The 23,828-nt window shown below is 34.1% G+C and overlaps 2 protein-coding genes across 10 annotated transcripts in view; both read left to right on the top strand.

The window, feature by feature from the left end:
• The first annotated feature begins 89 nt into the window (after positions 1-89).
• LOC126812298 (probable C-mannosyltransferase DPY19L3) lies at positions 90-19,706 on the top strand. 2 transcript variants are annotated; one of them, XM_050538612.2, is made up of 18 exons: positions 90-161; positions 904-1,155; positions 1,571-1,661; positions 3,700-3,821; positions 4,131-4,270; positions 4,686-4,809; positions 5,065-5,199; positions 5,952-6,083; positions 6,807-6,911; positions 7,333-7,406; positions 8,276-8,434; positions 8,939-9,021; positions 9,647-9,795; positions 10,355-10,411; positions 11,103-11,185; positions 12,082-12,214; positions 12,881-13,036; positions 13,538-19,706. In XM_050538612.2, the coding sequence occupies exons 2-18, from the start codon at positions 910-912 to the stop codon at positions 13,685-13,687; spliced, it is 2,139 nt and encodes a 712-aa protein (XP_050394569.2). In that variant the 5' UTR covers positions 90-161; positions 904-909; the 3' UTR covers positions 13,688-19,706. The 2 variants fall into 2 exon arrangements, with proteins under 2 accessions (XP_050394569.2, XP_050394567.2); XM_050538610.2 differs by having other exon boundaries at positions 114-296.
• A 1,751-nt stretch (positions 19,707-21,457) lies between these two features.
• The window catches only part of LOC126812299 (phosphatidylinositol-binding clathrin assembly protein LAP), a 43,128-nt gene continuing 40,757 nt past the window's right edge, over positions 21,458-23,828 (top strand). For all 8 annotated transcript variants that reach the window (XM_056098452.1, XM_056098454.1, XM_056098457.1 and 5 more), the window contains exon 1: positions 21,458-21,744. In XM_056098452.1, the coding sequence (XP_055954427.1) occupies positions 21,615-21,744 (130 nt within the window). In that variant the 5' untranslated portion in view covers positions 21,458-21,614. The remainder of the gene's footprint in view (positions 21,745-23,828) is intronic.

The following is a 23,828-nucleotide window of genomic DNA, read 5'->3' as shown; positions in this document are numbered from 1 at the left end:
TGCATGAATAAAGGGGGGTAACTCCTTTTAACGACATTATCTCCCCTTAATACAAAATTCCACAAGGTGGCTCTCCCAAAAGTATTTGGAGATAACTCCCGCCGGCGAAAATTTTTGACAGGTTTTTTCACCTGGGTTTTCTCTTCATTAAATTTTAAGAAGTAATTGGCAGATTTAGATTTAATTATTTTGAATAAGAAAAAGGAGCCAGCGCATGGAAACTATTGCCATGCAAACGTTTAGATTTTAGACTAAAAAAGCAAAACATTTTGTCAAAATAAAGTCTCGCCGAAAAAGTAAACAAACTTTTTTTTTAATTCCGAAACAATCAATTTCTTTGAATTCAGACAGCAAGATTCTGAGTAACATATTGCATTTGCACGATTGCACTATTATTAAGTAAACGGAAATCGTTTTGACTGTTTGATTTTATCAGTGATCTACATATCGTTGACCGCAGTCCCCAATTTTAATTTAGACACGTGTGTCTCGTCAACACATAGCCCTGCCTGTGGCATGGTATTTCGGTTATTTAAAATTAAAAAGACAAATACAAATGTACGATTTTTTTTTTTATCTATGGTTGAAGGGTTCTTTTATGTCCATGCTAAAGTGTCCATGGGTGGGCCTCATTTTGTTTGTTCCATCCAAACTACAAAGCATAATTTCCATGTTGGTCTCAAATCTTTGGCAGTTGTGAGTTATGGCCTAAGTGAATTTTGACCGTTGGTTTAGGCCTAAGAAAGCAAGTTATAAATTTGTGGTAGAAAGAATAACTTACAACCGAAAAATTTAACTGTTGAAAACAAGTAAATGTATGCCCATCTTCATTAGCCCTGCCAGTGCAAAAAAGTATGATGTTTGTTAATAATAATATACGTTGAATATTTCTTTTTTTAATAGTTCGATATGTCTGAACCAGAAGTAAGAAAGAGAAAACAGAAAACAGTAGTAACGAAAGCTGAATATGAAAACTATGTAAATACTCTATATAACAAGCAAGTTAAGAAGGAGTTACCTACCCCATCAAGATGGTCAAACGTATCATTATGTAGTTGTCTGGTTGGTGTGGTTTTAATGGTAATCTGTGGTTTAGTTAATGCATGGTATTTATCAACTCTACATGAAAATACTCTCTGGTTTACAAATATACAGGTACGTTTCACTACAACTCTAATGTTAAGTTTCAAACCATTGAATTCATTGAGAATCATAGAAAACTATTGGGTTTCTCTACTGTTGCGTAGTTTAAAATGCAACACTGATTATCTAATCTAGACAGACATTTTAAACTACGCAACAGTAGAATTTCAAGCTGTCTGATTAAAACACAGATCCTGTTTCGTTTCATTTTTTATAGTTCAAAATTTCGTTTTATTTGTCTGTACTACCCAAGGATCTGGAAGAGTTGTTATATAACCTGTGTTCTAGATGGCGTTAGGGATTAGCCAATGAAACCTGTTAAGGCTCTGCACATGGAAATGCATAGTGCCCGAGAACTATATGACGAAAGACGGGAGTACCATACAGAGTAGATGTTTAAAACCACTTGTGTGTGATATTTTTTCAGGAGGTGGAGAGAGAAATCTCATTCCGAACAGAATCTGGTTTATTTTATTCCTATTATAAACAATTGGTGAATTCAAAATCCATTTCAAAAGGTAAGAATAAGACTCATTTATTGCTGTTCTTGATTGGTTATTACACAGGGCTTCATTTTCATAAAAAGTGCGAGCCTGAAAAAAAGCCCTCGCGGTAAACTTTGCGAAGTGCGCTTTCAAACACACTCGCAAAAATTCTTCAACACCTGAAAGATATTTGCTATTAATTCTCCAAACCCAATAACTGAATGACATTCCAATTTTTTAATGTATGCAATTAAACACAGTTACTGTTTTGAGCCATAATAATAAGCACACTCCTTAAAAATTGCTACATTACTGCATGCCAAGAAGATTGACCTCACCGATCTGCCAATTATATCTGGTGTTTCAGCCAATCTGGCATTATACTCGGTGGCAAGTCTCACAAATTACTTCGATCAAGAAATTATTGAAGATAAATAAAATGCCGCTGTTTCCTTTATCATTGTGCAAAAAGGGATTATTCATTACAGCTAATTCGTTTTGTGAAAACCTATCTCAAAACAAGTAAATGTATATTTTTTTCAAAGATATTCTTGCAACTAAATATTCAAGACTCTGCTATAAACAAACAACATGGCCGTTGTCATCAGGTATGGTAGCGTATTATAGTGGATTCAGAGTGTATGACAAGATTTTTGACTTGAAAAATTCTAGATTTTTATCATATTTTGGCCAGTGCTATTTTTCGCACACGCAAAAATTTTTATTCGGTCGCTATGCTGAATTTTTAGGCTGGGATTTACATTGGCTTTGAAATTACATAAGCACATCCTTTAAATGAAGAAACCCGTTCCAGATTGGAGCTAGGTTGATAATGCGTGCCAGACTGCACCTACTTACCATCAGCCCAGCTGTCCTGATAAGGCTTTATAGTATATAGAACCTACTTGTACCCAGGAAAAATGCCTATGGAATTGTTTATGAATGGTTCCTAACAGCACCATTGGACACAGTATCTCTTAAGGCAGAATTGCACCTTTAATCAATTAAATAGAGGTAGTAAAATTGCCCTTTTATCTCTAACCTATGCTAGTCTTCCCTCTCATTTACGACTGGCTCTTCCTGCAAATTTCCTAGGAATCACTAACCAATTAATTAAACCTATTGTATATTTAATTACTTACTTACAATTTATTTAAGCTCATTAGCTTCAAACACTAAACCAAATCACTTGATACATCCAACCACATTCTCTACTTGTGTACATTGCTTGGTTTTGAAAAGCTAGTTTCAGGGTTTTTTACTATTTATTGTTCTGAGATCATTCAATGAGACACCTTGTTTTGTTTTTTTCACCAGATCACCCAGATACATCCAACCATATACCCTATTTGTGTGCATCACCTAGTTTTGAAAAGCCAAAGTTTCATTACCTTGATTTGATAAGTTGTTGTTTAAAGGGCTAATCCTGATAATTTTTTGGAGAATAAAACTGTTTAATTTTGTTTTAAAATCCCTTAAAATCCTCTACCTAAGGGCTGAGCAACTAACTCAATATTTGTGATAAGTTTTCAAATTACTGAAACACGTCAGTCTTCATCTGGAAATGGAGACTGGTGTTCCAAGCTGTATTATGCGGTGTCTATATAAAACCTGACTTTTATTTTATAAAAATAATGTGTAGGTGACATTTACCTTTCATTATCAAGTACAGCATTTGGGTCATTCACTGTATAGACCTCTCAATGAACGGGAATCGATTATCAGGTCACCCAACGAAAAAATTGACCCGAAATCTTAAAAGGGTTACGTGTCCGGATAAGCAGTTTTGACGGTCAAGCCCAAACGACTCATTATTTTGAGCCGAAATTTTGAGACAAGGTAAATACACCATTCCTATATATTTTGGCGTTTAAATTTCATACATACTCAGACTTTTATTTTTGAGACTCTGTTCAAATCGAGATAGTCCCTTTAATTCTTGCAATGTCTGTGTAGTTTGTCTTGTCAGAAGGTTTGTCTTAATCTTATCGGTTTTGTTTTCATGTAATGCAGTCCTCCAGCACTTAATATTATTTCTGTAAAATAGAAAATGATTTTTTTTTTTTCTCAGGTATAGATGAATTAGTAAGAGATAATTTAACAGAGTATCCATCTACTATAAATGTTTTACAAAGAATGAATATATACCAAGAAGTAATATTGGCTGGTTTATCTAAATTTCTAGCTGTAAAGGTAAATACTATACTATTACTATACCAGGTAATATGATAACCAGTATCGTATCGCAGTTATCTAAACAAAAACAACATAAGTGGGAATCAAATATTTTATTAACAGCAAATTATTAGATATCAGTTAATTTGTGAATCAAGTTTCTTTTACAAAATAAAGTATGAAAACTCAGTTAGTGCTACTTTTTTTTTTAAAGACCTCCAAATGTAATCAATTATTTTTTCTTATCATAAACCACTGAGCCACTGTAGCCCCCGGCCCCGATGCCACTGAAAGAACCAGTAAATAAAATATATTATTTTTCTTCAGATACCACCAATATTTTTTTATGCAAATTTTGTGTTTGGTCTGCAAGCTGTGTTGGTAGGAGCTTTGTTCTTTCTTAGTTGGATGTTAAGTGATAACTGTTTGACTGGTGTATTGACTGCCATATTTTATGCAATTAATCGGTAAGTGCGGTTAACCATTTTGTTACCATCTTCGATGGAGAGGGGGTTCTCAATTGGTTTAATGTGTATGTTTTAGATCATAAAATCTGTAATGTCATAAAGTATGGTTTTCTCTGGGTTCTGCTAATGCCCCTATTATTGAACCATATGTTAGTCCCAAACTGACCTAGTTTGTGTCGAGTGGTATTTAAACCCTTTTCTTTCTCGAAAAAGAAGATGGAGTTAAATCTAACATCTGTGTCCTGAAAGAGAATTGTACCATATATATGTTAGTCTTGAAATGGCCTAGTTTGTGTCGTGTGGACGTTAAACCCCATTTCTCTCTCACTACTGCAGCCCCAACTCTAGCCTTAAACATTCTCTGTTCACAATTGCTCTTTAGTTATTGTTATAAGAATAAATATTCTTTTTCTAGAGATAATACAACAAGGGTTGAATTTACATTAGCACTACGTGAATGTTTTGCTCTACCATTCCTGTGGGTACAGATTGCCGCTATATCTTATTTTTTCCGTAAAGATATAACTCGAGGTGGGGAGGTAATTATCAAATTTTATGATCTTTATATTTCATTAAACCTCCTAAAACTTAAATTTGATCCTTTAAAATACTTCTGCTTTCTTATATTGTAGCCTTTTAAAACCTCCGTCTTCATTAGCCCAGTTCGGAGCAGAACAGTAGGACGTTAAACTCTATTTCATTTCATTATTTCTTTTAAAACCTTACTATTTTTAATCCCTCCCTTTTTCTACTGTTTACACTATAAAAATAGTATTCTCTGTCTTATTTTTCAGAGATTAGTTTTATTATTTGTTGGTTCCAGTACATTTTTGTTCTGTTTGTGTTGGCAATTTAACCAATTTATCATGTTATTACAAGCTTTTTCCTTATTTGGTGTTTGGGTTTTAGAAGTTGTACCGCCATATAAGGTATGTGGGTTTTTTTTATAAACTGGATATATAGAAATATACAAAATAGATAATTAGTTTTTCATTCAGTTCACATGTCACCTGCACTTGGATTAAGACCAGTAATTATTTCCCTTGATTTCATTTTATACAAATTTTGGTGAAAGTTCATAATTTTAAGGCAGATAGATAAATACATGTAGACTTAAATTATGGAAATTGCCTACAAAAATGACCTGGTGTAGAAAAAAGATTGAGATTGTCAACCTAACTAAAGCCGTTCACCTTTTTATCAAACAAAGTCACAGATTTTAATTTCAAAATTAGTGCAAAATACACTTCCACACAACCTCTGTATATAAGTTCTTGAAATCTAATGGTTGTACATTCTTTAAACAGATTTTGTAAATAGCATATGCCTCTTTATTATACCTTTGTATCTATGGAAAGAGCTGATATAGGCTTCAAGCCTGTTGCTCAATCCCATTCGTTTATGAATAAAATATTGTTTAAATCAAATAAAAACCTTCTTGTAGGTAATTGGACTACTTGTTGTTATAGAAATTGAATGTTCCATGAATTTTATAGGCCAAGTAATGGCACAGATTTAGCATGGAAGTCAAACGACAGAGAATATGGATCACTAGTCTGAGACCATCTATCTGAAATTTATAAATTTAAAACTAGAGTTATTTCCCTTGAAAATTTTAACAAAATAATTTTATACAGTAACCGTAGTTGGATGTTTGTTTGAATTTGTTTCTTTCTTTCAGATCAGAAGAGTGATGTTTATGCAGTTATTATCGTTTTTAACATTATATTATTTACAATATTTTAATCCCATGATAATCGGTGGTTTATTTATCAGTTTTATAGCGGCGTTTTACATACTCATGTTTATTAGGGTAAGTATACATAGACAGTATTGAATGAACAACTATTAGTTCTTTTTTGGTCATATGGTGGGGATTGGATGGCCGAATGGTTAGTGCGTGCGCGTTGTATCTTAAGGTCTTTCATTGAGTCAGCTGGCGTGGATTCAGTTCCCCGGTTGTGACGTGACAAGGAGTAGGGTCGCCTCTCCAACCTTGTGGGGTTTCAACGGGTCCTCCTATTTCCTCTCACTACTAAAGACCCATACGTGCAAGCGAATTACTGAAATAAAATTGAACCATATGTTAGTCCTGAAATGACTTAGTTTGTGTCTCTTATTTGGAAGGGTGTTCGAGTTATCTAATGTATGCATTTTAGTTCATACGGTCTGTCATTTGGTCAAGTGGCGTGGCTTCGATCCTAAGTTTGTACAAGGAGTAAGGTCACCAAGTTAACCTTGTGGGTTTTCCCCCAGATCCTCCAAGTTTCCCTCCCACTGCTAAAAGATCCCTGGTAACCAGTAAATTATTGAAATAAAATTTACATTATGTTAGTCCGGAAATGCCCAAAGGTTCACAGAGTTGAGGTTTTAAGTGCACTCAATTGACCATGCATAGTGCAGTGTGCTATGACATGAGGAATTCCATTTTACAGAGGACCCCAGTTTTTAGTCCCATCCAAATGACTAGATCCTGTTCATTGCCAGGCCCTATATCCAGCCTGTTATCTCTATAACTTTATGTACTGGTTTTCAGGGTAACTATCCAGCACCATGTGGTGTGGTATATAAGTTGTTTAAAGTGATATCATACAGTATAGCAGTGTTAATATTAACATTTATTATCAATACAACAATAAAGGTATGATATATTTATAATAACAATCAGACCACATAACAGTACAAAGGCAACAGTCCAGTCCACTATATTATAATAGAAAGAAATGAAGTGAAATGTGGTTTAACATCCTACTTTTCTGCACGAACTGGGCTAATGAAGAAGGGTAAATGGCATGCAGCATGCTATGAGTGAAGGTTTGCCAGGACAGTGACGCTACAGTCTACTCTTATTTTGAATTCCAACTGTTTAGGATTCCTTTATGTGCCAATATGTATCAATAAAACCCTCAAATAGCAGCTGAATAAAGCAGAAAATTGCAAAATTTGTATTACTTTTCTAAGGAAATTTATTTTAGAGGGTTTCTTGTATTCGTTTTAAATTACTTATAGCTTTTCACTTTAGAAATATTTGAACTGACTATTACATGTTTGTTTATTTTTAGTGGTATATTGAACTTGATGCTGATGAACACATATATAAATTTGTTTTAAACAAAGTTGGTTACGGTAATCCAAGGTAATATTTTCATTTTGTATGGATAAATATCAAATCTATATCAAAAATACCTGTGTAAACAATTACCCGACCAACTTTATTTTTTTAACCAAAATCGTCGACCCTAAACTTTTTTCTGTCATTTCCCAGGCTCTATAACTCGGTCTTGGCATGATTTTCTCCAGACAAATTTTAACACCGTATTTTCGGTATAATTTTCAAGAACCATACTTAGTAATTAAGCTAGAAATGCTATGACATAGATAATACAAACCCCACATAAAAAAAATAAAAAAGTTTTTCAAACCAACCGACCCTATTTTTTGCGGACAAGTAACCGTAAACACGTTTATTCTTTTTGGCTTATTTGTACTTTTACATATTGGATAAATATTTCATTATTTCAAATGTAAACAAAAGTTTTTATAATTGTATGCTTGTTAATAATGTAACACAAAATGTGTGGTAAAAGTATCATTGTGTAGATAATTGTGCCTAGAAAAAGTAAAAATTTCACAAAATGTTTGATTTCAAACTAGATCTGCTATGTGAACTCCTTCCACCCAGTGAGTTTATTTATTTGTATCAAGTGTCCTGTTGCCATTTTATAAATTTGTACTCTGAGTTGAGGTAGAACCGTTTATTTTTAATTATCCATAATTTAAATTTTGGATTATGATGTATATAATGTAGATATCTATAACCTATCATTTTTTTTCTATCACTTTTTGCAATATTTTGAGTGCTATTGAAAAAATAAAGACTCTTAGCAGTTCTTGTCAATGATTAGTAGAACCCTTCTGAAGTCATATACAATCTGATAAGGGTCCAGATATAACGCACAAATTCATCAGAAATGTAAAAATATGTGTATTATTTTCTATTTTCAGAGATTTTGATTCACGTTTATATTTATGTTTGGATATATTTAGAAGTTTACCAGCCGCCATTTATATTGGTTTATCAAGAGGAGTTATCTTCCCTATATATGTTATTGCCCATACTGTGTTACTTACTTTACTTGTTTTAACTGTTCTCAGTAGGTGGAGGTATGAAATATTTTCTTCTATGTATGTATATCTGGTGGAGAGAGTGAGACCAATAGAGAGAAACTGAGAAACTACAAGTCTTAGACTGGGGGAGAGAGAGACTGATAAAGAGAGAGAGCGAGTGAGAGTGACTGAGAGAGAGAATAACATGTGATAACATTTTATTTCAATAATTATCTTGTTTGTATGAGTCTGACAGTCCTTATGATCTAAAATGCATGCGTTATACCACTTGACCACCAAACCCACCTATATCTGGTGGATTATGATATCAACCTATATTGTTGATATAGGTACTCAAATTTTGCACTTTAATGTTAGCTACATAATATAAATTTCATGTTAAATTTCTATCTATGTAAGCTAGAAATGCTATGACATAGATAATACAAACCAAACCCCACAAAAAAAAATAAAAAAGTTTTTCAAACCAACCGACCCTATGTCATCACATAATCCTATTAATTCAGTCTCAGATACCCATGGTTATTCTGTTTTTTACAGTTCCAATACAGAAAAGAAATTATATATACCAGAAGTTCAAGATTGTTTATTATCATATCGACCTGAATTATGTTTCCATGCAAGTAAGTTGTGTGGATATTCTTTGATAGAAAATTGAATGAATGAAATGGGGTTTAAAGTCCCACTGTTCTGGTGCTACTGGGCTAATGAAGATGGCCATAGGCCATGCAGTGTTCTATGAGGAAAACTTTGCCTGAACAGCAACGAAATTCTAACTTTCAAAGGTTCTTTTACATAGACACCAAGATGTGCATGGGAACTCTCTGTTTTTTCGTCCCATCCAAATAAAAAGCCACTGTTCCCTGCCAGACCCTTCTTCCTGCACCACATACAAGGGGAAACCTTGTTAGTCCCAAATTAGCCTAGCCCAACAGAGCTAATGAAGAAAGCTTAAGCCATACAGTGTGTTTTGAGAGAAATATTGCCAGGACATCAGGACTGTTTGTCAAATTCCAACTGCCAAGGGTTGTGTAACATGTGCTCCAAAAGACGTTTGTTTTTTTACCCAATCAAAACAACTAGACGCATTTCTTTACCCAGCCCTGGATGTCAAATCACTGAAAAATCCTGAGAAACTTTCTCATTCAATACCAAGGACCTCCTGGTTAGTGAGCCAGCACCTTACTTACTGAGCCACTGTGCCTCCCTTTATTGATGAAAAAGTAAATATGATTGGTTTGCTTTCAGTTCAAGCTGTAATGTTTGGTATCTTAGCAATCACAACTATGAGAATGAAGTATTTATGGACACCATATATGTGTGTTTTAGCTGGATATGCTATAGGAGATATGACTTTGTGGAAAACACTGTTGTCATTCACATCTAAGGATAAAATCGTAAGTGGGCTTTTATGTCATTTCCTTCTAAAAATTCTGTAAACGAAAAGAATGTGATATCAAAAACAAAACACAATTTTTATGGAATGCTATCATTGTGTTCCATATAAATTATGTTGTGTTTTCATTGTGCTCAATTGAGAATTTGTTTTGAATAAGCTTATATTTGATATGTTAAATAAATTCAAAGTGCAGGAGGACCACATTACACACAAAGAAAACCGATAAGACAAACTTGTGGACAAACACTGCAAGCAATATACAGATATCAATTTAAGTGAATGGATCCGTGGTCAGTTGTAAGCTTCTACTACACTCTATAGTCCCAGGCAGTAATGAGAGTACTACATGGACCAGGAACCAAGCATCACTGTCATCTTGGAATTGTGACATAATATGAAAAATCAAAGTTCATCAATGGATGCACAGTTGTCCAAGGAACAAGCATGACGGGTTTCATGTCAATCCTACGTGAATGGACGGAGCCTCATTCTTTTTTCGCAGAAACATATGTTATTATATTTTATCATCAATCTTGTTATTGTATTTTTCTTTAAAGATAAATGTTGTTCGTTATACAGTGTGTTTAACGTTTATAGGAAGCATAGGATATCTGGTATGTTGTATTTCTTTATTTCTTTCTTATCTTTAAAATAGCTTAATCTCTTAACTTGGTATCATCCATAATCTTCAACATTAAAAACACAAATTAGAATTTATTATTGGTCCATTTCAATCAATATTGATGTTCTTATTTATGGGTTCCTAATATTCAATATTTAAGACACAACAAACGGTGAGCAATGTTGTTTTTTCTATGATTTCGACTGCCATTACATTAATATGTGGGGTTTTTTTTGACCATTTGCATTCATTTTGGTCCCAAGGAATAGCGGTGTAACTCCTTTAATGTGACATTTGAATTCAATACACAAGTTTTATAAATACATATAGTTCAGAAAGCGACTATATCATGGAGATGAACAAATACCTGGTGTTCTATAATGAATAAGCATACTCTGAGTCCTGCATGACATGTATCACTATAGCCACCCAGATAAATGTGTTTAAAATTATATAATTTTCAAATGAACTTTATAGTCACTAATTATTGAATACTGACGAATATTTTAAAGTGTTAATAAGTCTTAAGCAAGCCAGAACAATCTGTTGTCATAAATCAGCTTTTAATAATACTAAAGCCATCACTGTTCTCTTTGTTTATTATTTTTTTAAAAAAAGAATGGTTTGATCATAGAATTTAAATAACAGTTTGATTAATGCATATGTTTCATATTTTGTTCTAGTGGATGCCATCAATACAGCAGGAATTGTCAGAGTTAAAAGAATTCTGGGATCCTGATACTGTAGAACTAATGCAATGGATAAAGTATGTTGATGTTTTGCCAAAATTTGTATAATTTTTTTACACCCACATTTCATGTAAATGTATGTATATTGTTGGCACCTTTGTCCGTTCATCTGTTCAAATTTCTTATAAAGCTCTAGACGTCAGATTTTTTTAAAAAATTGTTTGCAGAACCCTATCAAAATTCAGAATTGTGGCATTTTTCAATGTTACTGCCCCTTTCACCGAAATCTTGTGAACACTATGCAGGTCAGAATTTTTAAAATTCCTTTTTCAAACTATGTTGGATTGTTTGAATTATCTTTAAGGAGCAACCCTATTAAAATTTTATGCGAGTTAGTGTCCATGAATCTGAAAGCTTTAAATTGAACAATCAAAAAGCTAGTGGTAAGTGTATATGTTGTCTAGTAAAACTATGCGTTTAGTTGTGGACCAGGAATTGGTCGACAAGCACTACTCATCTTGTTGTACTTCTTCTCATGGTGGGATAATGTATAGTCATTCGGATGTGACAAAAAAACGAGGTCCTGTGTACGCATTGGCGTGCACGTAAAAGAACCCTTGACAGTTATAATTCGAAATAAGAGTGCACACTGTTCGAGCAAAATTTGCTTCATAGCATTCTGCATGCCTGTCCTCATTAGCCCAGTAGGAGCAGAACAGTTGGACATTTAATCACATTGCATTCCATTTTATCTTCGTTTTGGGGATGACGCTCTTTGAATAAAGCCTTAGTCTCCACCAAGTCAAGTACGGCTTACATGAAACTTTGAATGATTGTTCCTTGGACTATTGTTGGTGTCTGTCGTAATAATTTAGTTGTTTTCAACAAGCTCTAACATATCTTAATTTTGGTTACCAATGCCATTTTTCAATCACATTTCTTTTGTTTAATTGTTTATTGTATATTTTTTTAGTAAGAATACGGCTAAAACTGCTTCTTTTAGTGGTAGTATGCAGTTATTAGCAGGTGTAAAACTATGTACAGGACGACCTATAACTAATCATCCACATTATGAAGATAAAGATCTTAGAGATAAAACCAAACAGGTAAAATTAGATACTTGTTGAATGTATGCGCTCGCTTTAGATCATAACGTTGTCCTCCCACTCCTAAAGACCGCTACATGCAAGCGAATTATTGAAATAAAATAGAACCATATGTTAGTCCTGAAATCACTGAGTTTGTGTTGAGTGAAAGTAAACTCCATTTCTCTCTCTCTCTTTCTGTTAATTTGGAGCATGAGAGTTGGAATTTGAAAAAAGAGTAGGCCGTAGCACCGCTGTCGGGGCAAAGCAAAATTTCCCTTATAGCAAGCTGCGCGGAATATGCCCATCATTTCATTTCCATAAATTCTAACATTGTATTAGTGGTTAGGGTTTAGAAATTTCCACGAATTGATACATAGCAGAATTGCGAAAGTGTACTTAATAATTACAACCGATAACATAAGGACTGACAAGTGTACATGATAATTACAACCAATAACATAAGGACTGACAAGTGTACATGATAATTACAACCAATAACATAAGGACTGACAAGTGTACATGATAATTACAACCAATAACATAAGGACTGACAAATGCTATCAAGTAATTAGTTTTATACAAATTAAATATAATCAGGGCCCTTGACCCCTCTACCCCCCACCTTGTACGCCACTGGTGTATTAATTAATAACAATCAAGCCTATTGATTATTTTATATTGTAGATATATCAGATATATGGAAGACGTGAACCTGGTGATATATATAATATATTAAAGAAATATAAAACACATTATATAATACTAGAAGATAGTATCTGTTTGTCACATAATACAGATTATTGTGCTTTACCAGACATTATTGATCTGGTCAACGGAATGGTAAGTCTTTGTTTGTCATGCAGGATTTTATTGCCTGGTTACAAACTAATAATTGAAATAAAAATTGTACCATATTTTAATCCTGAAATGGCTTGGATACATTTTAAGAAATCTCTGTAACATAAGGAATATTCAATTGTTAGTCCAGAACCAATCTGATTAAAGATCCTATTTTGTTTTTTATAGTTCAAAATTTTATTTTTCTTGTCTTTACTAAAGACCCTTATGCACAAGCGAATTATTGAAATATAATTTGTACCACATGTTGGTCCCTAAATGACCTAGTTTTTGTTGAGTGGGCATTAAACCCCATTTCTCTCTCTCTCTCTCTCAGTCGGCATGTGCGTTGTAACTTGAAATCTCCCTTTCACGTCACTGTTTTTGGATTGAGAGAATTCAATTCAGGAACAGTCAATCAAGTACCCCGCAAGATGAACACAGAACCTCTTTGATTGGGATTTAATAACAAAGTCTTAAACATTCACTTATGTTATCTTTCAGATACCAGATAAAGGAAAGGCAGTACCCGGTTTGATCGAAAGTAAAGTTCCAAGATTCTGTGATATAATCAGATACAATTCTTCCAAATATTCCAAATATTTCAAGTCTGTTTTCACAAATAAGACATTTAGAATCTATCGACTGCTGTAGTGCTAAACTTCTTGTTGAAATGTCTTACTGCCAAATTTGAAACTGTTCAATGTTCATTCTCCTTAAGGGAAGGACATTGTTAATGTTATCTATTGTTGAAATGTCTCGCTTCAATATCAGAAACTGTTCAACGTTCACCTCAACTGAAGGACATTGTCAATGCTCTAGTGCGTAACGTTTTGAATCAAAGATGTGTATATTTTTACTTTTGATTGCCAAAGAGGAGATTTTAGATTAGTTTAATATGATTGTTACCATGTCTCTAGTTTACAGGTACATGGATACTTCTGTGCTTTTCTGAATAACTGCCTCGATTGTTAGAAAATTTGAACTTACAACTTTATTTTTTGTCAAATTAAGATTGAACTCCACTTGTGGCTCATCTAATAATTTAGAAGGGTGATTTTAGATATTTTTGAAATTTTCTGAAATATTTAAAGGGACTATCCCGATTTCAAGAGAGGCTCTAAAATAAATGACGGAGTACGTATGAAATTTAAGCTCCAAAATATAGAGGAATGGTGTGTTTACCTTCTCTCAAAATTCCAGCTCAAAATATTGAGTCATTTGGACGTGAACGTCAAAACTGCTTATCCGGACACGTAACCCTTTTAAGATTTCGGGTCAGTTGTTTCGTTGGGTGACCTGATAATCGATTCCCATTCCTTTAGAGATCTATATAGTGAATGACCCATGTGCTCTACTTGATAACGATAGGTAAATTTCACCTACACATTATTCTTATAAAATAATAGTCTGGTTTTACCCAGACTCCACATAATACAGCTTGCGACACCGGTCTCCGTTTCCAGAGGAAGACTGACGGGTTTAAGTTGTTTGAAAACTTATCATAAATATTGAGTTAGTTGCTTGGCCCTTAGCTAGAGGATTTTAAGGGATTTTAACACAAAATTAAGCAGTTTTATTCTCCCAAAAATATCGGGATTAGCCCTTTAACAAAAAGTTTTGAACTCCTTACATTGAGATTGATAACAAGATTGTAGAAATGGGTTTGGGCTTTAAGGTATACTTTGGTGGCTGAGGTGCAAGTTGTCTTGAGTTACCCTTTGAAACTTTATTTAAGGTATATTTTGGCTCCTGAAGTGCCAGACAGCTTTAGTTGTCCTTTAAGTGTGATTTATGTAAATATTAGGCAACACAAATAAAATAACTTGTTTCTCGGGCACCGCCCGCACGCAAAATTGGTTGCGCGTGCAGTCTATTTATTAGTCTTGATGAAAAAAAATAAATATGTAACGCCCGCCCGCACATCGACAAGCAAGTCGTAAAAAAAATATCCCGCATGTACCTACATCCGCCATACATGTATATCTATTCAAATGTATTAAAACTGATTCAGATGAACATGCTGTTATTTTTATCCGAACAATGGCGAAGTTTGGCAGATTTGCCTTTTTTATTGATATCGAAAGAACCTCCATTTTGTATCACGTGATATTAATTACCTCCCCTGATAAACTAGAATTTGATTCGTGTTAAAAGTCATTGGCGACAATATTTCGATCATTCGATCGTAATCGGCTCATTATTGCCGGCTTCAGTCGGTCCTTGTTTGGAAAATCCTATTGATAAAATAATGAACCGTAGAACAGGTTAATTAATTATAGCTAAGAATACGATACGATGACGATAGTCGTCATAATGCATACCTTAGAATCTGGGTCATTATTAGCACATTTACGGTAGTTTCGATAATCCGGAAAATAATAATTGGATTACCGATTTGATGGTTTTACTGACCAGTTGTTAGTTAGATTTAAATAGTCATTCAATATAAACACCGGATAGAACACCGAATATCCTGAGAAACACACCGAATATCCCAAGAAACAGTATTTCCGGCAATCTCCAATACCGATGACACGGTGTGACATGCATTGGTTGGAATTCGGTAAATAATTATAAATAAACCGGCGATACTAGATTTAGTTTTAAATACTGTTTACCATGATTATTATTTATGATACACCTGGTGAAAGAGGCTTAGTTTTTAAAAATATTGTTGTCTTTATGGAGGGCTATTACATAGTCGTATGGAATTTTATTTTAAACCAATTTCAATTATGTGAATTAAATATGGAAAATTATTTTCCTTTCAGTCAGTGTTCAGTCTCAGTGTTTTAGTAGACTTGATTTTGGGTTTATGTTTTAAGTATGTACAATAAAGTTGAATATAACGGAAAGCAAAAACGTAAACTAGTAATGACTTTCTCATTTAAAAAAAAAAAAAAAGAAAGACCGCCCTCCCGCCCCAACAATTTTCAGCAATAGCCAAATTTTATTTTGCACCATCAATGAGTAAAAAAAAAAAAAGAAACCGCCCTCCCTCCCTACAGTTTCAGCTGTCAGTTGCCCGAGAAACAAGACATTTATTTTGTGTGGCCTTAGATCCCACTGGTTCCATATGGACATTTAAATTTATTATATGATTTGTAAAGGTGTTGCTTTTGTTCAAATATTGTTGTTTTTAATCCACATTGTATTCATGTTCACAAACATTCAACTAAATTTGACCATGTTAATTTTGATACTATTTTTATATTTTGTTACATTGGTTTCATCCTTCCCTTCTGCTTACAAATCACTGAGGTTTTGGCCATTAATCAAAGTAAGAATATATCTAGTCACTGATATTGGGTTGTATTTGCAAATTTTCATTTATTCTAAACCATGACTCTTTTAAGTCGTCGTGTTTTGAAATAGAGAGTGAAATAGAGAGTTGGAAGTTATATCGCAACTACTAGGAAGTTTTAATGGGTCATATTTGATGAGCTATTTGTCATTCTTTGGGTAAGAATACAATTACAACATGATATAATGGATTGCCATCAAACAAAAATTTACAATCTATCTACTTATTGTCTTTAAGTGATCAACTCTAAAGTTAAATAAAAAACTCCAGTCATTTCAGAATTTTCCTATATTTTATTCATTACCTTGTATTAAATTAGTTTCATCCATGCATAACTTGAAGTACAAATCAAGTACAGAATGTGGTGCTGGTTTGTGTATTTACAAGGACTTACAGTTCCCCTCACACCCCTTGTGTTAATTGGTTAATTCAAGAAATGAAATGAGTTTAACATCCTGCTTTTCTGCACTATCCGGGAAAATTAAAGATACATTATGTAAGATTTAGATAAAGAGCTAACCGTTCTTGCTGTAATAGTTCGAAAATAGATAATGTACATGTAAAATGAATAATTTGAAAATTTCATTCAAATTATTCTATTGTGAGCGAAGATATTAGTCTTTGAAGGGTTGACCTGTGCAATAATTTCAACCACTGTACTGGTTGTTCAAAGCCAAGTCTTGCTCCTCCATTATTAGCCTAAATCAAAATATGGCTGAACTGTTCTAATCTGTTTAATATCGGAGAAATCTGATGCCATCGAGAGTTGATTATGCCCTGGATAAGTTAATTAATGTCTAATTAATAATTTAGAAAACATTTCAGGCCTAAAGAAAGACCTGCGATAAGCAGATTTAGCTCTTGCATAATGTATGTTTAAGACCAGGTTAATTAAAGGAAAAATAGATCGTACTGCATCATGGAAACTATTTTAATACTAGAAAATGAATCAAATATAATAAATCTGTAATGACTAGACTTCTCCTTTAAAGCTTGTTAAATCATTTCAATTTGTTAAACTATTAAATGTACATAGGAAATGGTGCTGCTGATTGTTGAATTATTTGAATGGCTTTATTTATTATATTATTCTGTGTTCATGAAAAAAAGCATTTAATACATTGATTTATAAGGTCATATTAACAAAATATGTTTTGGTTCTCAGACAATCCTTCCTAAAAATCGCATGCAGGAGGGAGGTTTTGGGTTTTTTATACGGCCACATTTTCATGTGGACGTATTATGCCGTCGCCCCTGTCCGTCCGTCCGTCCACAATTGTTTGTGGACTCTCTACAGGTCACAATTCTTATCCGATTTCGACGAAACTTGAAATATAGGTTTATCCCCAAAAGATCTCAGTTCCTTTCGATATTTGCGCATATCGGACCGTAACTTCCTGAATTATGGCCCCTGATTGTACGAAAAATCACGTTTTTAGCTTGTGGACCCTATAGAAGTCATAATTTTTACCCGATTTAAAAAAAGGGATTATTATATCACCGTTACACCCTAGGGACGACTCAATTCGAATTTCGTGAAAATCGGCCCAAAATTGACAGACAAAATGGCCGCCGTTCGTTCTCAAATAGCGTAAGAAAATGGTATATCAAGGTTGTGGACCCTATAGAGGTCACAATTTTTATCCGATTTTGTTGAAACTTGAAATGTAAGTCTATAACCCAAAGATCTCGGTTCTTTTCGATATTCGCGCATATCGGACCGTAATTTCCTGAATTATGGCCCCTGATTGTACGCAAAATCGCATTTTTAGCTTGTGGACCCTATAGAGGTCATAATTTTTATCTGATTTATATCACCGTTACACCCTAAGGACGACTGAGTTTGAATTTCCTGAAAATCGGCCCAAAATTGACAGACATAATGGCCGCCGTTCATTCTCAAATAGCGTAAAAATATGGTATATCAAGCTTGTGGACCCTATAGAGGTCACAATTTTTATCCGATTTTGTTGAAACTTGAAATATAAGTTTATAACCCAAAGATCTCGGTTCCTTTCAATATTTGCCCATATCGGACCGTAACTTCCTGAATTAGGGCCCCTGATTGTATGAAAAATCATGTTTTTAGCTTGTGGACCCATTAGAGGTCATAATTTTTATCCGATTTAAAAAAACGTATTATTATATTACCGTTCCACCCTAAGGACAGTTGAGTTTGAATTTTGTGAAAATCGCCCTAAAATTGACAAACAAAATGACCGCCGTTCGTTCTCAAATAGCGTAAAAATATGGTATATCAAGCTTGTGGACCCTATAGAGGTCACAATTTTTATCCGATTTTGTTGAAACTTGAAATGTAAGTTTATAACACAAAGATCTCTGTTCCTTTCGATATATGCGCATATCGAATTGTAATTTCCTGAATTATGGCCCTTGATTGTAGGAAAAATCACTTTCTTGTTAGCTTGTTCTCTATCCATCTCTCGAAAATATGGGCGTATCCTGCCTGGCAGCCGCTGGTTTTATTTTGTGTTCTCATGAACTATCACATTTTAAGGCACTACAGTACACACATATCTCATAATGTTGTTTATATAAAGGTATATGATTGTCAGTAACATTTATCAGGGTTGATGTTTGAGCCTAAGGTACATTTCTGAATTCATTCAAATTAAGAGTTAATTCGTGAAACCAGAAGCAAACATTTCCGAGGGGTTATCAATGAGACTGTTTTTCTTTTGGGGGGGGTGGGGAGCCACGGTGGCTAGGTTGTTAAGACGCTGGCTCGCTAGCCTGGAGGTCGGGTGTTCGATCCCTGCATTGGCTGAGAAAGTTCATCCAGATTTTCCGACGTGGTTTCCCCTTGTCAGTGGTGCAGAACGGAGGGCCTGACAAGAACAGCTGTCTAGTCCTTCGGATGAAATGAAAAACCGAGGTCCCGTGTATATATTGGAATGCACATAAAAGATCCCCTGGCAGTTGGAATTTGATATAAGAGTAGGCGATAGTGCCACTGCCCGGGCAAAATTTACCTCATAGCACACTGTATGGCGTATGCCCGTCTTCATTAGCCCAGTATATCAGCAGAACAGTAGGACGTTAAACCCCATTTCATTTCATTTCTTTTGGGGTTTTTTTTAAACATAAAAAAGGGTCATGCTATGCAGGAATGTCTGAGAAACGAATTTTTTTTTTTATACGGCCTAAAGTTATATGGTATTGGGTTGAACAATACATGTTAGAGCATTGAAAATCAAATTTGTTAAGATGACTGTTTTTTTGTTTATGTGTATTTTATTGACCACATTATTTATGAATGTCTCCATATTTTAATACGCATTTGCTTTGTTTAAAGGAATTGTTTTTAATTTAAGGTTTTTTCACAATAAAGTATATATATATCTATATCTTATTTTTAGTATCGCCTTTATTCCAATTATAGATGGTAGCCAAAATTTGCCTGTTTAAAAGAGTTGTTTCCCTTCATAAACATATATTTTGTAGGAAAACAAGTTTTTAAGGCAAATATATCACTCCATATAATTGACCATGTGGATTAAGATATTGATATATTGAAAAATGGCAAAAGTGAAATTAATTGCAGAGTGGTTAGCCCTTGTTAAAAACTTTTTTGTGTGGATTAGTACTTAAAATTACTAGGACGATGCGATGTTTTAAAGTTAGAATACAACTGTGACTTGATAGCCTGTGGTCAAATGCCTCCTTTGCCACCCTCAGTCTGATTGTTTCGTTTTTTATAGTTCAAAATTTCTATTTACATACTTGTCTTTACTATACTTTGATCTGGAAGAGTTGTTATATAACCCACATTCTGGTTGATGTGAGGGATAGCCAATGAAACATTCTGTTGCAGCAAGTTCTTGGAACTGTGGGTTTCCCACTAGAAACATTAATTCTGATTGGTTAATTAAATGTTGTATGACCCCTGACATGACCCCCCACTACAACCGGTCAGATCTTCATGTAATAGAGGCCATCAAAAGTATAAGAAAACAAAACGATCTGTATTTTAGTCAGATTGTGCCACCCTTAATTCCACCATTTATATTAAAACGAAACGAAATGGCATTTAACGTCCTACTGTTCTGCTCTGACTGTACTAATGAAGATGGGCATACTTGATATCCCAGACAGCGGCATTATGGTGTACTCTTATTTTGTATACCAACTGTAAGGATTCTTTTACGTGCATGCCGATGTGTACACCAGACCTCTGTTTTTTGTCTGATCCGAATGACTGGACACTGTTCTTGGTAAGTCCTCCATCCTGCACCAATGACAAGGGGATACTACCCTAGAAAATCCCAGGGAATTTTCCCTGCCAACACCCGGATTGAACTGAGTTAGCACCTTACTCACTGAGCCACTGCGGCTCCTAGTGAAGAAACCTCATAGACACAGAGACCTTGACTTTTGTCCTATGTATAATTAAGGTCATATAAATTTTCATTTCAAGCTTTTAAGGAGTATAGTGATGAAAAAAAATTATCAAAGTAGGCTAGCTCTGGGATTTTTGATAATTAGTGGAGTTGAAGCCTATTTTAAATATGATATTATTCCAATTTAATTAGTTAGGCCTGAATTTATTTTCTTGGTAAAAGTGATAACACCTCCAAACAGAAATCTAATTGATTAAATCAGTTTTATGTCAATACTTGTGACAACCATCAACTTTAAATATGCAATTGCTGAGTTTAATGTAGAATTAGAATAGCCTACTTATTCTTTGGTTTAAAGCCCCCCTGTTATAATTATTAGCAAAAAACAGATTTTGATTAAATGTATATTAATTAATTTGCATAGTAGATATGTAATGTATTCTCCGTTTTAGTATACAAGTCCCTTTTTTCTATTATACTTTTTTTCACAAAAATCTTTGAAGGGGTTTTTAATGTAATAGAAAATATAAAAGCTCAAACAATTTTTTATTATTTTTTTTATTTTCATTGACCAGAATGCGTTTTTGTGAAGAAGCTGTCTATTTGTTTTAAATTTTAAACATATAAATTAAACAGCAGTCTCATCATTTTATGGACACATTTTGATATCATTAAACAGTAGTGAAGATGAACATTATCTACATGGTTTCTAAATTTATGACAGATTATTTTGAAAATGGATGCTCCCATGTCACGTGATCAAGAAATTTTCGCCTCAATCACCGCCATCTTGGATTGTTGAAGAGATCAACACCCCTTTTTCCGATAGGTGTCAGAATATTGTCCAGAAGTCTGGGCCCTTATTTCTGGGCCTGGTAAAACAATCTGATAATTTATTTACAATTTTGTCAAAATGTCGGGCCAAAGTATTATGGACCGCTTTCAAGCGGCTAAATTTAGTGTCGCCGGTCAAGGATTGGCGAAAACGGTTTGCAAGGCCACCACCGAAGAAATAATTGGACCGAAGAAAAAACATCTTGATTGTGAGTAACCTTTTACTTTATGGTATTGACAGTTGGTTATTAATACTTAATATGTACAGGAACCTCAGCAACTATCTGCAAGACACAGATCACAAAATAGAATGTGCTTGTGCTGTTAAAACCAAAACGTCAAGAGATATCCAAAATAATAATAATAGCCTATAGATTTATTACAATACATAGAATAGATACCGCCGACACTAAGACTTCAGATAACTTCCATGATATTGTGTATGTTTGGCTCATTCTCCACCTGTGTAGCGCGGAGTCCACTTTATCCGCGCAGATGAGATTGGACAATGCACATGCGGATTGTAATCTGCGCGTATCAAGCTGGTGCGCAGATTGTCAACTTTGTGCTGATTACTCCTCAATGTTTTTTAAGGATCGAAGTAGGATGTTAGACGCCCCATATAGGATCTGTCCTCAATCGACTTTGTCTGTAATCATTTTTCAAATAATTTTCAATATCGCTGCATAATTAGCGCGTGTGCTAAGAATAAGATTTAATCTTTGCTATACCGGTGTCCGGTACGTCAACTGATCACGTGCCTGAATGTCCAGAAATATTTGCTGTAATTAACGTAAACTTCAGTGTGTTTTTTTTTGTATAGTTGAGATAACTACGTTTATAACAATTTTAAAAAGTTGACAGATTTTTAAATATTTTATCAAAGTGCAATGTACGAGTTTCTGAATTCTCACTACTGCTTTGCTTTAAGGTAATCAACTGTGCGATCATACTTTTCTTTCTGTATCGCCTTGCTCGTACTTGTACCAGTAAACTGCAGGCCCAATCTTTTTTCAAAGGGATGTCAGGCTCTGGTGTGAAACAGCCAAAAAATTGGCTAGTTCCCACTAAAATATATTATTGTATGCAACTCCACATAAGTATACCCATTGAAGATTTTGGTGGAATCAATGGTTTTTTTTGGGGCAGTGGCATGCTAACAATAAAAAAATAGAATCTTCTTCCTTCGAGATAGTCAACTATGTGATCATACTTTTCTTTTTGCATCACCTTGCTCGTACTTATACCAGGAAACTGACTGTCACAAAAATCATTAAATGACTAAAAATAACGCAGTGATGCATGGTGAATGCCGAGTAGGATTAGGCGGATTATAAGTGTGAGAAATAGCGCTATTTAATGCCTGTTTCCACCTAAGTGATATATTTACAAGATGATTTGCGAAATATTGAATGGATTAGTGAAATATACAGAACAGATGAAACATTTAATGACGGGGTGGATTATCAGTGCGGTAATCCATTAAATATACCCTGCACAGAGTAAACTCAGCGCCTGTGCAGGTTATTCATCGAAAATTAGACAGAGATTTGTGCATACGCGGGGATAATCTGTCCGCGAGGGGAAGTCTGCGCACAACATATCTAAAAATCATTCATCCAAATTGTTCATAAATGAAAATGTTACGTGTCTCCAATAATGTTTGTGTCCTTTAGTAACATGTTGCATTTGTAACCTTTTTAGGAGCATATTTATAGCTATAATTTCAGCGGGTTACCCCTTAGCTTTGGTTCATTAAATTGTGTTTAAGAAGTGTGAATTGATGCAAATGTCTACTAACCAGTTGATAAATAGTTATATTTTATAGGGCCTACATGTACCTGTAGGCTGCTTGTCATTGATAACATATTGATTATTTGTTATTTTTGATCTGTATTCTTACAAAAATTGTAGTAAAGATTTTAAAATCTAAACATATGATGTACAGCTATAGATCTATTCACATTGGATTCCAATCTTCTACATTGCTGTCTGTGACACACTATGAAAATGTACATCTATTATACTGCTAATCATTTAATTCTGGGTTAGGGAAGTTTGGTTATCAGGTGATCTAACATATGCTTTACTTTAGATCATAATGAATTGTCATTGAATCAAGTGAGGTGGTTTTGATTCTCCTAACTACTTGAAAAGGACTAAAGACAATAGAGTTGCCTGCCCAAACTTGTGAGTTTCTCTGATTTCCTACTACTGCTAAAGACTCCTACGCACAAGCGTATTATCAGTATTGAAATAAAATTATACCAATCTGTTGATCGTGAAATAGCCT

This window comes from Patella vulgata, chromosome 2, assembly GCF_932274485.2.
Source record: "Patella vulgata chromosome 2, xgPatVulg1.2, whole genome shotgun sequence".
NCBI classification, from domain to species: domain Eukaryota; kingdom Metazoa; phylum Mollusca; class Gastropoda; family Patellidae; genus Patella; species Patella vulgata.
Note: the sequence above shows the minus strand (reverse complement) of the source record. Positions and strands in the feature narration are given on the sequence as shown.

Bases quoted from the DNA above. Each gene is read 5' to 3' on its own strand.
- LOC126812298 (XM_050538612.2), top strand. From the start codon at position 910: ATGTCTGAACCAGAAGTAAGAAAGAGAAAACAGAAAACAGTAGTAACG. The intron at 3,822-4,130 runs GTAAATACTATA...ATTTTTCTTCAG, and splicing joins CTAAATTTCTAGCTGTAAAG to ATACCACCAATATTTTTTTA. The intron at 11,186-12,081 runs GTATGTTGATGT...ATATTTTTTTAG, and splicing joins GAACTAATGCAATGGATAAA to TAAGAATACGGCTAAAACTG.